Source organism: Talpa occidentalis, unplaced genomic scaffold, assembly GCF_014898055.3.
Source record: "Talpa occidentalis isolate TD23 unplaced genomic scaffold, MPIMG_talOcc4v2.1 talOcc4.2, whole genome shotgun sequence".
NCBI lineage: Eukaryota > Metazoa > Chordata > Mammalia > Eulipotyphla > Talpidae > Talpa > Talpa occidentalis.
This window is the reverse complement of record NW_023602073.1, coordinates 76,270,524-76,286,018: the sequence shown is the minus strand read 5'-3', so window position 1 is coordinate 76,286,018 and position 15,495 is coordinate 76,270,524. Positions and strand designations below refer to the sequence as shown.

At 36.4% G+C, this 15,495-nt stretch overlaps 1 protein-coding gene across 4 annotated transcripts in view; it reads right to left on the bottom strand.

Annotated features, from left to right (window-relative positions):
• PRIM2 (DNA primase subunit 2) overlaps window positions 1–15,495 on the bottom strand; it is a 260,042-nt gene that overhangs the window by 36,183 nt on the left and 208,364 nt on the right. For all 4 annotated transcript variants that reach the window (XM_037519912.2, XM_054698902.1, XM_037519913.2 and 1 more), the window contains exon 11: window positions 1,087–1,213. In XM_037519912.2, the coding sequence (XP_037375809.2) occupies window positions 1,087–1,213 (127 nt within the window). The remainder of the gene's footprint in view (window positions 1–1,086; window positions 1,214–15,495) is intronic.

Sequence of the window (15,495 nt, the reverse complement as noted above, 5' to 3'; positions counted from 1 at the left end):
CATGTACTAAATATGAATGGACAAGTACAGCTTAATGCTCTGGACATATGGAGCATCTTTCTTTTAAGTTTGTGACTATTTGATTTGCAACAGTCTAAAAGTATGTGATTTTTAACCAAAAGTATCATTTAAGATCCTAAAAAAAGTTTTGACAAATGCTGCAGTAAACTTTGGTAATCTAGAAAATTTACTAATTTTCAGGACTATTAAATCATTCTCTGAGGGCCTCCCCTGGTGGCTCAGCGGTTGAGCGCTGGGCTGTGAAGCTGCATGCAGCCTCTGCAGTGCTGGTTCGATCCCCGGCTGCCGGCGAGGGTCCCACATGGCCTGCAGACCTCTCCTGCCATGCCCACTGCTCAACTCAGCAGTGTGTTTCGTCCAGTCTGCCTGTTCTGCTCCCCACTCTGGCTCTGGTGAATTCTCTCACCCTCCTGCGCTTCTGACTGTACCCAGTGCTTGTATAAATAAATAAATAAATCTTTAAATTGAAAAAAAATCATTCTCTGACATATCAAAGAGGAACTTTTCAAAGTATGCTAAGAGAACAATTTCAGAAAAAAATTGTTGAACTCAGCAATCTACAGAAAATAGTTTAACATTTATTTTTTTAAGTATAACTCAGGCAAACTGACCCATGTTTGATGCCACAATTTGTGAAAGTCCTCACTTAATCTTTGTAAATCAAATGATAGTAATGAGAATAAAACATCCTTTTACTCAGTAGTGTTTTCAAAAACTAATGCATATACTATTCTAAAAGTACAACTTGTCAATTTCAAAAGGCTTTGAGAAACTTGCAGAACATGAGAAAGAAAGAGAACGGCAGGTAAGGGAGACATTGAGAACTAAAGCGCCTGGGCCAGCACAAACTGAAGTGCAGCTGGATGAATTTCTCTTGCCTGACCTGGTGCAGTAATAAGACAAATCACTAGAAGAGTAATGGAATTCGAGCTTGACACTGATGACTGACATAAGCTACAAAATAGTTCCTGTCAGTAATGCAAAAAGCCATTAGACTGTTGCAGTGTTTCCTGCAGAGGTCTCGGGTTTCTGTACTCTGCAAAAATACCCAGTGGAAGCACTTACCATGATAATCCCCTTGGCTTGGTGGATTGGTTAGAATAATCTTCAAGCAACTGAAAGGTGTATAGTCTGTTCTCTTGCCTTCCTTTCCAAAGCTGTGCCGGATATTATAAGCATAGCCTTTGTCAAACTGATTGGAAGAAAAAGAAAGAAAAGACAAGGTAAGCCAATATTACACTAGTCTGAAATGCCAACAAGTTTAAAAGCATTCAAAGAGATACTTTCTAAGATAAATTTAGCATTCATGAGTATCATTTGAGATCTTTATCATACAAATATTTTTAAAGGTACAACACTTACAGGAAACAAATTTTAGAAGTAGTTGACAGCTAACATTTATATGTTTAAAGATGAGAATGACTTGCTTCTGAAAAGAATAACTGATTTGTCCATCTCTCTTAGTTTTATTCCAAAGATACGAGATGTAAATCAGTTTAACCTCGTCTCTATCCCTTAACCTAGTTCTCACAGAATTCTCATATCCTGAACATTTCATTTCTGAAATACTTCTTAACATAATTAATCTTCTCCTCTGTATTTTCACTATACAAAGCAGTAAGCACAATGGTTGGTGAATGAATGAACTATAGCAATTGATTCCAATTGGAATCCTGATTCCATATTTATAAAACATGCTAATGGGATAGAAAGGACTTTGAAATGGGTGTGATAGGAAGAAATAAGAAACTAAAATTTATTGAAAGGCTCAGATTAGTCAGACAAAACTGTCCTATACTCTTAGGAAAGTAGAAAAGAGATTTAGAATCAGAGGAAAACACATTTTTTTGGATGAGATTTTAAAACAGGTTCCTTTACATAAAGGAAAATGCGTAGATCTCAAGTACAGCTTGTTTAGTTTTGACAAATCACTTTACCTATGTATCAATAACTCATAATCCTGTCACGAGATGGAGTATTTCCATCAATGCATGGAGTCCCTTGTGCCCTTCTCAGTCAACATCCTTCCCATCCCTTCTATACCTAGAAGCAATGACTGATACGATTTTTGTCACTATAGTTTTAGCTATTCTGTAACTTTTTATAAATTGAATCATACTGCACAAAGTGTTTTGTGTCTGACTTCTTCCTGTCTTTTCATGTTTTGTTTTTTCCCAGGCCATTACACATATCAGTAGTTTGCTCCTAGCGGTCTGTTCCCTTTTCTTGCTGAGTAGCTTTTTCCATGGTATGAACATACCAGATAGTTTATCCAGTCTCCTGGATTTTTCCAGTTTGGGGCTATTATAAATAAAGCTGCTAGGATCATTCTTACATATGACTTTTGTGGATACATATCTTCTTTCTTTTGATAAATATGTAAGAGTGGAGTTGCTGCCAATTGTTCCCTACAGTGACTGCACTATTTTATACCCCACCAGATACATGGAGTTTCACATTCTCCCCAGTGGTCAATGTTGTCAATTTTGTTCTTTTTAGCTATTCTAATGGATGGGCAGTGGTACCTCATTTTGCATTTCCCAGATGTCTAAAACTGTTTAGCACTTTTTTACATGCTTTTCTGACTGGTGATTGGCCTTGTTTTGTGAACTGTCTCTTCAAATCTTCTGCCCATTTTAAAAGTTGATTGTCCTTTAATTATTCCATTGTATGAATTCTTTATATATTCCAGATGCAAGTTCCCTGGTCAGATATAAGTGTCTATAAATATTCCTTCATAGTCCGTGCTACCTATTTTCTTGATGTTATTGTTTGATGAGAGATGTTTTTATTTTTCATGAAACTCAATTTATTTTTTATAGTAGTGCTCTGTGTGCCTATCTCTAAGATAGGTTCCAAAGATAGTCATGTTTTTCTCTAAGAACCTATAATATTTTAGTATTTAAGTCCTAATTCAACTCAAGGTAATTTTTATGTGTTGTGTGAGGTAGCAATCTAGTTCTTATACCTGATAGGAGAGAAACAATACTTTTCCTCTTATTGTTCTGAATTCAATAGTAGAAGTCCATGAATCAAATGGATGAAAGACACACAAGTAAGAAAAAAGACAGCTTAACATTAAGTACATTAAGTGCACCCAATGGGAGTTTTAAAAAGAAATAAGGCTCAAGGAAGTAGCCAAAAGATTGAGATTTATATATACCACCTTAGGCTAATCAAAGGAAAAGGGGGGTGGAGGTTTGGGATTCCAGGTTGAGAAAGCTGTTAAGAGAAGGTGTTGGGGAGAACAGGTATGGAAAGGAAGGGTTGTCTTGTTCTGCAAGTGGAAGTCTCTAGGGTGATAAGAGCTATCTGGAGTAGCTCTCACTCTGGGGCAGCGACCACTTTACAAATGTAAATATATATCCTTCATAAATTTCCTTTACAAAGGGTAAAATTTATACTTCATTTTTAGGCAGTTAGGGAGAGGTATAGAGCTTTTCCTGTATCTAAGAGTTCTCAGATGTCTTTAGCTCAAAATAATGCTGATGCCAAAATGGCATTTTTGGGGATGTCATATTCTGATACCTTTCACCTCACCCCCATGTGAATGAATACTTTTTCAAGCATCATTTGTTGAAACCACTTCTTTTGCTTATTAAATTGCTTTGGTGCCCTTATCTATTTTTGGATACTATGTTATTCCATTTATCTATATGTCTATTCTTTTGTTTATTACATTGTCTTATTCACAAAATCTTCAGTAAGTCTCACGTCTAGATAACGTAGCTCCTCCTGCTTTGTTCTTTTTCAGTATTATTTTGGCTATTGTACATCTGAGCAATTCCACATAAATTTATGAATCAGTTTATCAATTTCTATTTAAAAAGAAAAAATGTCTGTGTACAAAAGAAATCATCCCATGCCCCTCTAGGTTCTTCCTGACCTATGCAAATAATTGAAACAGTATCAGACAGGTTAGTAAAGGAAAAATAATTGAACAGCATACATATGGGGAATTACATGGTTGTATATTCTAATGGAGCAGACTAGTAAAATGCATCCTTTGTTTTAGGACCTGGGACATCAAGAATAGAGAGAGAGGGGCAACACATGACAATGAGGGGGTGATATCATTTTTACTCTGAGAGCAAGATTCTTATATAGCTGTTTATTGATAAAGCTAGAACTGGATGAAACTCCCAAACTACACTCTAGGTCATAAAAGGGGAACAGTGATTACTGGGAAAAGATCTGAAACTTTGGACATACTGATCTCTTCTTCAATTAAGGAAGGGCAAAAGACTTAAGCAAGAACAGAAACTTACACTTCCCATGGAACCACCATTTTCCAATAAGCTCCCACAATGACCAACACAAAGGGAAAGAGGAGAGGGACCTGCTCTCTGTTCGCTAGTCCTTTTAGAAAACATGGAGTTGTTCTTCTGGCCACATGCATGGGACTCTACACAAAAGGTGATCTTGCAGAAATCAAGGCGATGGGCACTGCTGAAAAAGGAACACCCTGCGAATGTTAATGTGGCAAATCTGGAAGAGTCTACAGTGTTACCCAGCATGCAGTTGGTGGTGGTGTAAACACAGGACAAGATTCTTACCAAGAGAATTAATGTTATATTGAGCATATTAACCACTTGAAGAGCCAAGATAGCTTCCTGAAAGTTCCAACTGAGATAAGCTAGGTGAATGGAATTGTAAGCTGGCAGGATGAATCTCCCAACTATTTGAACAGGAAACTAATCTCCAAACAAGCAGGTCCTACCTAACATCTTTTTTAAATAACTTGGCCCACCAGACTGACCAGAGGCTCCACGCCTAGATAAATGGTGCAACATCCTAACTAATGATTGTTTCACAATTTCCAGAAGCAGGGATGGCTGAAGAGCTAGAATATTTAAAAAGCAAAAACAAAATCAAAAAAACCAACTCACAGGCATGCTAGCACACACACCCCTGGGAGGAGACTTGAGATGCTAAGGAGATATTGCAACATATGAAGAAGCATGTAGCTATTCTGCGCATGCCCCAGTCCCAAACATGCTATGAAGTTACTGGCCTCTATTCTGCCCTGGTAGACTAATCCCTTAAAACCCTTCTGCCAGCTTCCCTGAGAGTCAGACCAGAAACTTTTCTTTCCAAGATTGCCTCCCTTGTGCACAAGTCTAATAAAACCTTGTCCAGAGGCCCTCTGTCTTGCCTTCTTGTTAAATTCTTTTACAAGGAGTCCAAACATGCAAAGGATACCCAAGGTTTATACAGCAAACATCTTTTTGGAACAATTTACTATAATCTCTATGCAAACTTTTAGGTATGAATTGAATTTAATGGGATATAAAATTTCATTAGAAAACAAAGAAATTTGTTCTTTGAGCAAGCCTATTAAAGTAATAGAAAGCTACACTTTAAAAGTTAAAAATTAATTATCTTTCGCCTCCTACTCTTCAATTTATTTACTGCCTGCATGTATGTATGTCTAAAATATGGACCATACACTAATTTTTCAGACTGTTTATGTATTTATCACTCAAATTGTCCCCTACAGTTTTCAGACTGGGAAACTCCTGAAGAATTACACCGAAGGTATATTTATTGGAAGATTTTTTTTTAAAGCATACTTCCTAAGTGCCTATATCCACAATCCAAAATGTTAGGGAAATAGTAAGGCGCAAACTCTGCGCCAGTGAATGACAGTAAATGATGTCCCAAATGGACTCCACCTGCATCGCCATACTGATGAGAGCTCAGGCACTAAGGACTACAAATCCCAGCATGCCATAGCATGACTTCCTGAATGGGGCTGCTGAAAACTAGGGGCGGAGCTAAGCAGTCATGCCTAGCATATAACTGAACACATGCATGCTCTCACTTGCTTTTTTGGCTCTGACTTGCACTTGGTTCTGCTGGAAGGGGAGACACTTGGCAGAGAGATACTTGGAGGTAAGACACATGGAGAAGCTACTCCTGGAACTTTAGCATTTTGGTAGAGATGATGGCAGCCATTATTTTGACCTTATGGTGGATTATATGGTACATTTTGAATTTTGAGTCTTTCCTTATGTCCTAGATCTCTGAGACCTCTCTAACCCCTTTTTTTTTTTTGTGGTTTCCTATCAGAAGGTGCCTTCGACTTAGAGCAAGCTTTCGGGCCTCAACCACCCTACTTTTGGTCAAGCCTGTTTGGACATTTGTCCATGAGGGGATGGATAATTTCTAGACTTTGATTAGGAGTCAGTAATTTGAAATTCTTTCTACTCTTCTCTCTCTCACCCCCACCTCCCTTTCTCTCTCATTCTCTCTCTCTCTCTCTCTCTCTCACACCAATTAAAGATCTTTTCCACTAAAAGTCTGCTTTCTTTTTCTCTGTGCACATGGATGGTCAAACCCTTAGAATGTGCACCTCTTACCAGTTTGGGGTCACTGGGTACTCTTCGGTGGGTGCTGACAAAAAGAACATCTGTAAGTATTCATATAAGAAGAAGAGGGAAGAAATAAGTGGAGAACACACCTTTCTGTCTTGGCTTCTCTATCCCCTGCATCCAGGAATAGCAAGTACCAGAAAATCAGCAGTGGCCTGAGGTGGGTGAGTGGCATTTGTGACATTCTAATTAATCCTGACATACCACCTGTGGCACTGGCAACACACCAATCTCCATTCTGCCAGAGACAGCAGTAAATTATTTTCAGGGGTACTATGTTAACAACGGAACTCAAGAAAAGATAAAGCAGACACATCCATAGCTTGCTCTTCTGCTGACACTCTTTCAGAGTCTTTTTCACAACTTTATTGTCTACAAGGTGCCAAGCAGCAGTCTAATGACCTTATATTATTATACTTTAAAAGTATTTGTACTTACATCTACTCAGAAACCATGGTGTAAATATCTGTTTGCCTAGAACAGCAAGCAGTACATCATCTTCCTTTTGAGTAATGTCTTTCTTACCAAGAAAAATCCCAAGACCAAACATAACTACTATTTTCAAAGGAACAAAACTGCCATTCAGTATGGCTAAGCTCAGCTTAGACAACAAAGTGAGAATGGTTAAGAATCAAGTACCCTTCAGAGAGAGAGATATTCAAAAGGACAATCTTCTTTACTCAACTAAGGCAAAATAATCATTATCTGTGGGCAGAGAACAAAGTAAGGATATGGCAATTTTAAATCAAGAAATTTTCAATTCTCTTTTACTGAGAGTTGTTTCTGAAAGGAATACAATTTGCTAGCCTGAAATGTCTCTGTGTCATAACGATTATTTGAGGTTGGTGTTATTTGTTTTTGTTTTCGGTTTACAGTATAGTTTGCTGAATATTTGTTCTGTTTTTATTTTGTGTTTATTGAAGTAACATTGGTTTACATACTTGTTAGTGTTTCAGAAGTACAGGATTTCCCCGCCTTCCAGTCCCCCCCACCCCCACCCCTCGCCAATCAGGTGTACTTATTTTTAAGAAAACAGCAAAGGAAAAGCTCTGAAAGCTGAAAAGACATTTCCTATTTCTAAGAGACAATTACATTGATAAGGGAAGCCTCCACTTGTAAAGGTGTTCCCTCACTTTACTGGGGGGAAAGGGAAATGACTGCAACTTAAATCTGTATAACACTCATATCCGTGTTTACTGTGTCTTGCCTGATAATCTTCCATTACTGGTCGTCTTCTAGCCAACATCCTTTGTCTCTAACTGAAGATGTTAATTAACAAGGTGACTTTGGGCTATGTGAGGGGGTTATTCAGCATTTCTGGGTCCCTCAAGTGTTTACAGGAGGTATACATATTAAGGGGGGGCAGAATACCCCACGGTGTGTCACTTTAGCATGAGGATTATTTTGAGCAAATACCCAACAGATACAGGTAGAGCTCTTAACTTCCCCTCCTAAATAACTACCTAAAGGAACTTCGAGAGCAGACCTATTCCGGGAAGCCAGCTATCATCAGAGTTAATTCCATGAATACATTGGAAATGTGATAGACTGGGGGACTTCAGCAAGGTCCGTTAGTAAAACCTGTTTGTTTAGATGTCATTCTTTCTGCATGGCATAGCAAACCTTTATTTAGCAAACATTAGATTTTTTCCTTTTTTCTGTGAATTACCTTCTTGCCCTTTGTAGTCAGAGAGCCCCACCCCCTTTTCCTTTATTCAGGATGGCATATATACCTTAATTTGCCTGATTATCTTTAGAATCTTTTCTGATAACTTGAATCTCTCATTTGTACATACTTATTTTTCCCTCCTATTAATCTGCCATTTGACAATTTAATTATTTCCAGCCAAAAGAACCTAAAAGGGTAGAGGAAAATTCTTCTTTCCCTACATTTCCTATCCTCAAGAATTTGGCATTCTAATACACATACTTAAAAACATGCAGCCAGGGTCTGCTATACTACAAAGGTGCCTCATTCAGTGCCCCAAATTTAGCATATCAAAGATCATTAGTAGGTTCCCAGGGTTTAGTTACCATAGGTACTAGCATGATTTCATAGCTTAAGCAAGATCATATATACAAATGAACCTGCAACTAGAAAAGTACATGAAATCATCCAATGTCCTTTTTAGCACATATCCTTGCTGTCTCTCCTGTAATTTTCAATTCATTATCTCTTCTGTCACTTCCCTAAAATTTTACTCATAATGCTAATAAACAGCAAAGGATGGAGCTCCTCCCCAAGAGGAGCAGGATTTCTCAAGATGTCTCACTTTGGCATGAGGATTATTTCTAACAGAGGTTAATCAAGGCCCTCCAGGCTCATGAGATACTTTTATCACTCTCTCAAATACCTAGAAGAATAACAATTGGAAGTGCTATACAAAATTTTTATCAGAAATAACCTTTCCAGAGCAGAAACCTATATGGCAGGACAAACACTGAATTACAGCATATCTAGTCTTCATCATGAGCCCCCCTCTTCTATCCTTGATGACCTTTGAGGGCCCTATCAAATGCTAGAGTGTAAGATTTATGCCCCCATTTTGCCCCTTTATCTTTGGGATCTATTTAGATTCCCTATACCTATGTAGTTAAACTTTTTTTCCCCCACTGCTAACCTGATTGTTAATTTGATTGCATGATCAGTCCACCAAGAGCCAAGAGGGATTGGAGAAAATCTGACTGCACATCAGACAGCATGCTATAGGTGTTTAGTAAATTGTGCCCACCTTTTAAATATACACTTACTAGTCAGTGACTATCTATAAAGCTAATTTTGTAATCAATCACCAATAGATTCCAAACACTTCTCTTTAACTCTTAATTTTAACCACAGTTCAATTCTTCAAGGTCACTGGAACATCACACATACTCTAAACATGCAAAACATTGAAGGTGACTCAGAGGGCCACAAAGGTCCAAAAAGAAGCAAAGGCTGAGAGTAAAGACAAAGGTTTTAAGTCAGATACCTGAGTTTAAATCTTGCTCTATCAGATGCTGGCCATGTGATCTCAGAAAGGTTATATAACCTCTCTGTAACAGTTTCCTATATACAGAAATGAAGGAATTATATCTACCACATTGGGTTGCTATGGGTATTAACAAGCTCATTTTCACACAGCACTTAGTGTAGTGTCTAACTGAGTAAGCATTCAATACTTTAGAGTTATTATCACTACCAACGTAGTCAGTTTTTACTATTTAACTAAAATAAGGTCAGATCTGGTGTATTGTTTGATATTACTTAAATTACTTACAGGTTTTGCCTCCAGTTCCTCACCAGAAAAACTTGAATCTAGTTACACTCTCTGACTCTTAATTTGAAGCCTGTAACACAGCTGGAAAGAGTTGGTGCTATTACTATAATTCAGTATATTACCTCCTATGGTGTACTAAATATTTCTACTGCTCTGTAAGAGTTAATTCATTTCTCGTTGGTAAGAACATTTCATGGACTTATGAGACAGCAAGGTGTTATAGAGATAACACAGATTTTGGTTCTAATTCTGCCACCTACTAGTTTAATAGTATTAGACAATTATAAGTTACCTCAGTCTGTTAAATTTTTTATTATTGTAATAATGAGACCTGTCCCTCACTCTATGCAAAAGCACTTTGTAAACTATAAAATGCTAAACATACACTGTGATTATTTGCATAAAATTTGTATAAACTAATTTGTGCCATGTTTGAAAGGTGAAATTTTTTTAAATTTAGTTCCATTTCATATTCAAATATATACTTGATGTAGTGGTCTGCTGGGGCTTTCTGACTAGTGCCAGAATATTACCACACCACCCCCAACAAATGCTTCTTTGGCATATGGATTGTTTTGAACTAAAGACTATTGGGAAATAGCAAATGCAGGGAAAGCTCTAAAAACAAGACACTTTCCTTTTTTAAAGGCAATTACCATTTGTAAAGGTGTCCTCTGTTCCTATATCAAGAAGAGGAAAATTCTAACTTTTATCAATGGAGAAGGCAGTGAGGTAAATCCATGTAACAACCCTTACTAAACTGTATTAGGAGTATTATCGTACTTTTGTCACTCACCACCTAATATCTTGTTTCTCTCTTTCCAGAAGTCCTACATCCCTTTTATATTTTAGCCTAAGAAAGTATAAGTCTAAGCTGATGAGCTACTCATCACTGGGTGTGCCAATGTATGTGAGTAATGTACATGTTCATAATTGGTGTTTTTCTCTTATAAATCTGTCCTTTGTGAGTCTGATAGTGCCCTAGCTGGAGAACTTAAGGTAAGTTGAGGCAAAAAACTTTTTACCTCCTCTATAGTTTTTCCCAGTAATAATAGTACATATATTTTCCACCTTCACATCCGAACTCCTTTTCCTGACACCATCAGAACATTTCTAGAACTCAGAATATGCAGTTTTTCTTTCCCTCAAATTATGAGACAGGGTCAAGTTAAAATTTTATATATTTTAATTGATCACTGTGAGAAAAAGAAAAGTGAATAATGAATTGGATTAATCCACAGAAAAGACATTATATGGAGTGGTAATCTGATAGGGTAGTGGGCTAGGCAGGCCACTTTAAGTAAAGTTAATAGATCAAAAGAAAAATCAGTTGTATACCAAAAATCCTCTCAACATCATCAGAGGAAAATGGAGAGCTATCTGTTTAGGAATGCAGGTGAGTTGTCGGTTGTGGGCCAGTGGGTTTATTTTCTTCAAATTCCATATCCAAATCAACTCAGAAAACAAGATTTGAGGATCATCTACAGCCTGGGACTGTGTGACTTACATAATTCTGATTTTATCTGTTCAGTCAGGTACTAAAGAGCATCATTTATAAATTTCTAATAGGCTTTTTAGTGCAAATGTACTACTGTTGTTTATAATTAAAAAAATAAAGTAACAGTGCATTTTCAATAATAATAGCTTCTCTTTAACATTAAAAAACATGGATTCTTCTCAGACCCTTTACTACCTGTAAGGTATGAAAGATAGGTGTCCCTGTTTTATAAATGAGCAAATTAAAGAGGTTTCAGGAGGCTGAGTGAATAGTTATTTCAATTATTTAGTGGAAAACCTGAAATTAAAATCCTAGTAGTCTACTTTCTAGAAAATACTATAAAACTATAAATGGAGAAAATGAATAAATATAGCCAACTGCCAGTTATCCATGGGAAACACTCAACTGTATTGTGCTTCCCTGCTGTCACTCAATTGCATCAGGGACATCTGAAAGTCACAGTTAAATAAAGTATTTCTGATTCTATTAAAAAAGAGAATAGTGACTGATCGCAAATGAAATGGTAACACTAGTCGGCAACTAATAGCAGTTACTTGATTTCTAATTTATCATGATCTTAGGATCACAAAATATGGTAAATATGAAGTTAAACATCTACGATGAAAAAACATTAAGTCATATTTCAACATGATTTACAATGATGAGGCACACTTGGTATCCATACTCCTATAATACTCTAATTATAGAGGACAAAAAGGAATTATAGGGGACAAATAGGAAACGGAATGCAAAATATAAAAACTGGAAAGAAAAGAATGCAAAAAATAATATTATTTAACTGGCAACTCTTTCTGGAGCTTTAGAAAAGTTAACTTGCTTATCAGTTAGAATTTAAGAGCTGGAATATGCTTTAACATCATCAAATGCATGCTTATAGTATTCAGAAAAGCCATAAAGAGAAGGTCTAACTCGAAATCACAGAGTGAGTTAGGGAAAGAACTCTAGTCCCTGCATTGCCTGTTTCATAGGGATCTCACTTAGTTCTGTTAACTTCATGTCTCACAAAAAGTCTAGCAAATTGCAGCTCAAAAATGTTTATTTTCTAGACTGAACTGTTAAGTGTTTTTTTTAATGTATGTTCACTGGGTCATCTCTACCAGAGGAATGAAAGCTAAACTTACATTTATCACCATTAACTTCCAGTGACAAAAGAGAGAGAGCAAATTTCTATCACTAAATACTATAACTTAACATTTAAACAGAGGCCTCAATAATTCAGCCTGGAGAAAATGGTCTGGGGGAGTTGTGAGGTAGGAAATTTTAGTTTGCTGTTTCAGCCACGTGTGCCTGATACTGAGGAAAAAAACAGATTAATGATGGAATTTTTAGCATCTCATCTGGAAGACCTATATTTTTTATATTCTTTTTAATTTTTTTGTTTATTTTTTACATCATTGTTCATTTTTAAACAATATTTTCTTCCCTCCACCCCCTCAGGTGTAGTCCCCATAGAATTTCCTTCACCAATGCACCCTTGCACCATCACCTCAGTCGCCTGTGCTCCTCCCTCCCACCTTCTGATCCACTCCCTCCTCCCCTGCAGGATGTCTCTGATATAATTGTCTGCTTTTGCTTTGTTGTACTTTGTACTGTTATTTTTTTACACTGATGCCTTATTTGGTTCCCCTATATTCCTGCTATAAGTGAAACCACACGATATTATTCTTTTTTCTTCTGGCTTATTTCACTGAGCATAATTCCTTCTAGTTCCATCCACGTTGCTGCAAAAGCATGAGTTTATCCTTTTTGATTGCTGAATAATATTCCATTGTGTATATATACCACATCTTCTTGATCCAGTCATCTATTTTGGGGCATTTGGGTTGGTTCCAGGTTTTACCTATTATAAATAGTGCTGCAATAAACATAGGGGTACAGGTGTTCTTTTGAATCAATGTTTTTGTGTCCTTTGGGACACTCCCCAGGAGTGGAATTGCCAGGTCATATGGTAGCCCTATTTTTAGAAGACTGAGGTACCTGCAGACAGCTTTCCATAGTGGCTGGACCAGTTTGCACTCCCACCAGCATTGTAGGAGAGTTCCTTTTTCACCACATCCTCACCAACATTTGTTGTTGCTTGTTTTTTTGATATGTGCCATTCTTACTGGTGTAAGGTGGTATCTCAATGTGGTTTTGATTTGCATTTCCCTGATTATAAGGGAAAATAATCATTATTATTTTGTTTTTGTGGAGTCTTATGAGTTCTTTGTATATCTTAGTGATCAGTCCCTTATCAGTTGTATGGAGTGCAAAGATTTTTTTTCCCAATCAGTGGGGTGTCTCTCTGTTCTGGTTAATGTCTCTTTGGCTGTACAGAAGCTTTTCAGTTTGATGCAATCCCAGGTGTTTTATCATTTCCTTGACTTTCTTTGCTTTGGGTGATGAATCTTTAAATATATTTTTGAGATGTGTGTCTTGCAGTGTTTTACCTGTATTTTCTTCTATATATTTTATGGTTTCAGGTCTTATGTCCAGTTCTTTTATCCATTTTGAATGGAAGACCTATTTTTGAAAAGCCAACTTTATTCACTGATATGCATGCCACTGACATAACTGAATAAAAACTTAAGATTATAAGTGTAATTTGCCAAATTTTAAGACTGAAACCACAGACAACCCTTCACTTAAGTAAAAGCATTTACTGACTCACATAGCCTAAGAGACTAAATTTAGTAACTCTTATATGAGGTGATCAATTTAGTTTCTATCTCACTGGTAGAAAGAGTCAATATAAAACAAGTATCACCAGAAAACCACAGGAGCAGGCTGACTGGTGCAGAATACTCAGAATACTCCAAGATGAGTCGGCTCAGCTTGAGTAAATTGGTCTTTTCACTCACTGGAAACAAGGGAAGTAAACTGAAAACATTATCCAAGCCTGCAATCAGAGACTGCATGAAAGTTAGCTGATGGGAGCTTCTAATTTTCTGGGGAAAGTCTGTCTCTTCTTTAACAAATATAGTAATTGATTTTCACAAATATCATAAAGTAAAAATGAAATGTAAGTTAAGTTCTGCTAGATTAGTTTCATTTTATTTACTTATTTTCCCAGATTTGGTTTTGTCAATTTTTTTTTTTCATAGTTAACTTTTCTAGATTACCTCATCAGGTTACTTTAATCCACAGTGATTATTTTGTAGAACTAAATTTCTATTATGATAGAATTGTAAAAACTTATCTTCCTCATTAAAAACATGTCTCAAGAGACTACTTAGAACCCATTATGCATTATGTACAATAAATCTAAGGTTTTGAGGATCAGGATGATTGTCCAAAAATAGAACTCCCTAATCCTACAAATGTTAAAATATTTTTACATAAACATTTAAGCATTTAAACATGTAGATATATTTCAATGATATGTTTCTGGGTACATAAAAGTTCAGAATTATAAGTTCTTTGTGGAATATACCTTTTATCTATCTATATCTAGCTATCTATTTTTCTGTCTTGTTTAATACTTTTATCCTTATACTGCACTACTTTGTGTAACATTGTCACTCACTTCAGTTTTCTTTTTGATTCCACTTGCAGGTGTTCGCCACCCCAACTTTTATAGTCAACCTTTCAGTATAGGAATGTCTGGAATAAATAGCAAAAGGGTAATTAGTTACCCATGACTACCCTCTAGTGGTTACTCCTTGCATATAAAATACAGGTTTCTATCAATGTCAAAAAATAAATCAGACTCTACAAAAAAGGCAAGCTCTTTAGCACACTTTCGTTTTTATCATTACTGTAGAATTAACTTCAAAATAATTTTAAAAATTTAACTGCAAAAAGGATGAGGTGATTTTCCCAAAGTCACAACATTACAAGGATATATTTCACTTATCAGATTACATGTCATCTTGTCGTAGTCTGAGTTTGGTTATATAACAGGTGACCAAAAGAAAAAAAATACAAGGGGTTTTAAAATTTATAATAAATGACTGAAGAATATTCATGCCCTGAAATAACAAATGGCATGAGAGAAAGTTTTAATTTACAGTGACAACCCAGATTGTTCCTCTACAATTTCAGGGACAAAGAAGATAAATATGGATCTCTTGCCTCCTGTTGTAGGCAAGTGTTTTTCTTCTTTTCTAAAGGTTAGAAGGCAACAGTTCCCACTTGGTAGACTAAATTCCCTAAGGCTGCATCTGAAAGAACTCGAAAGGGAAATATACAAAATATATCAAGAATTAGGGAAAATGTATGTTAGGTGACAGATGGCTAATTTATTTTTAAGGAAATTTACAAGGCTTTTTAGAGAACAGTTTGGTTCTAAGGCTGAAGCAAGGAAATTTACAAGCTGAGTCTGGAGCATCTTGTTGGTGCC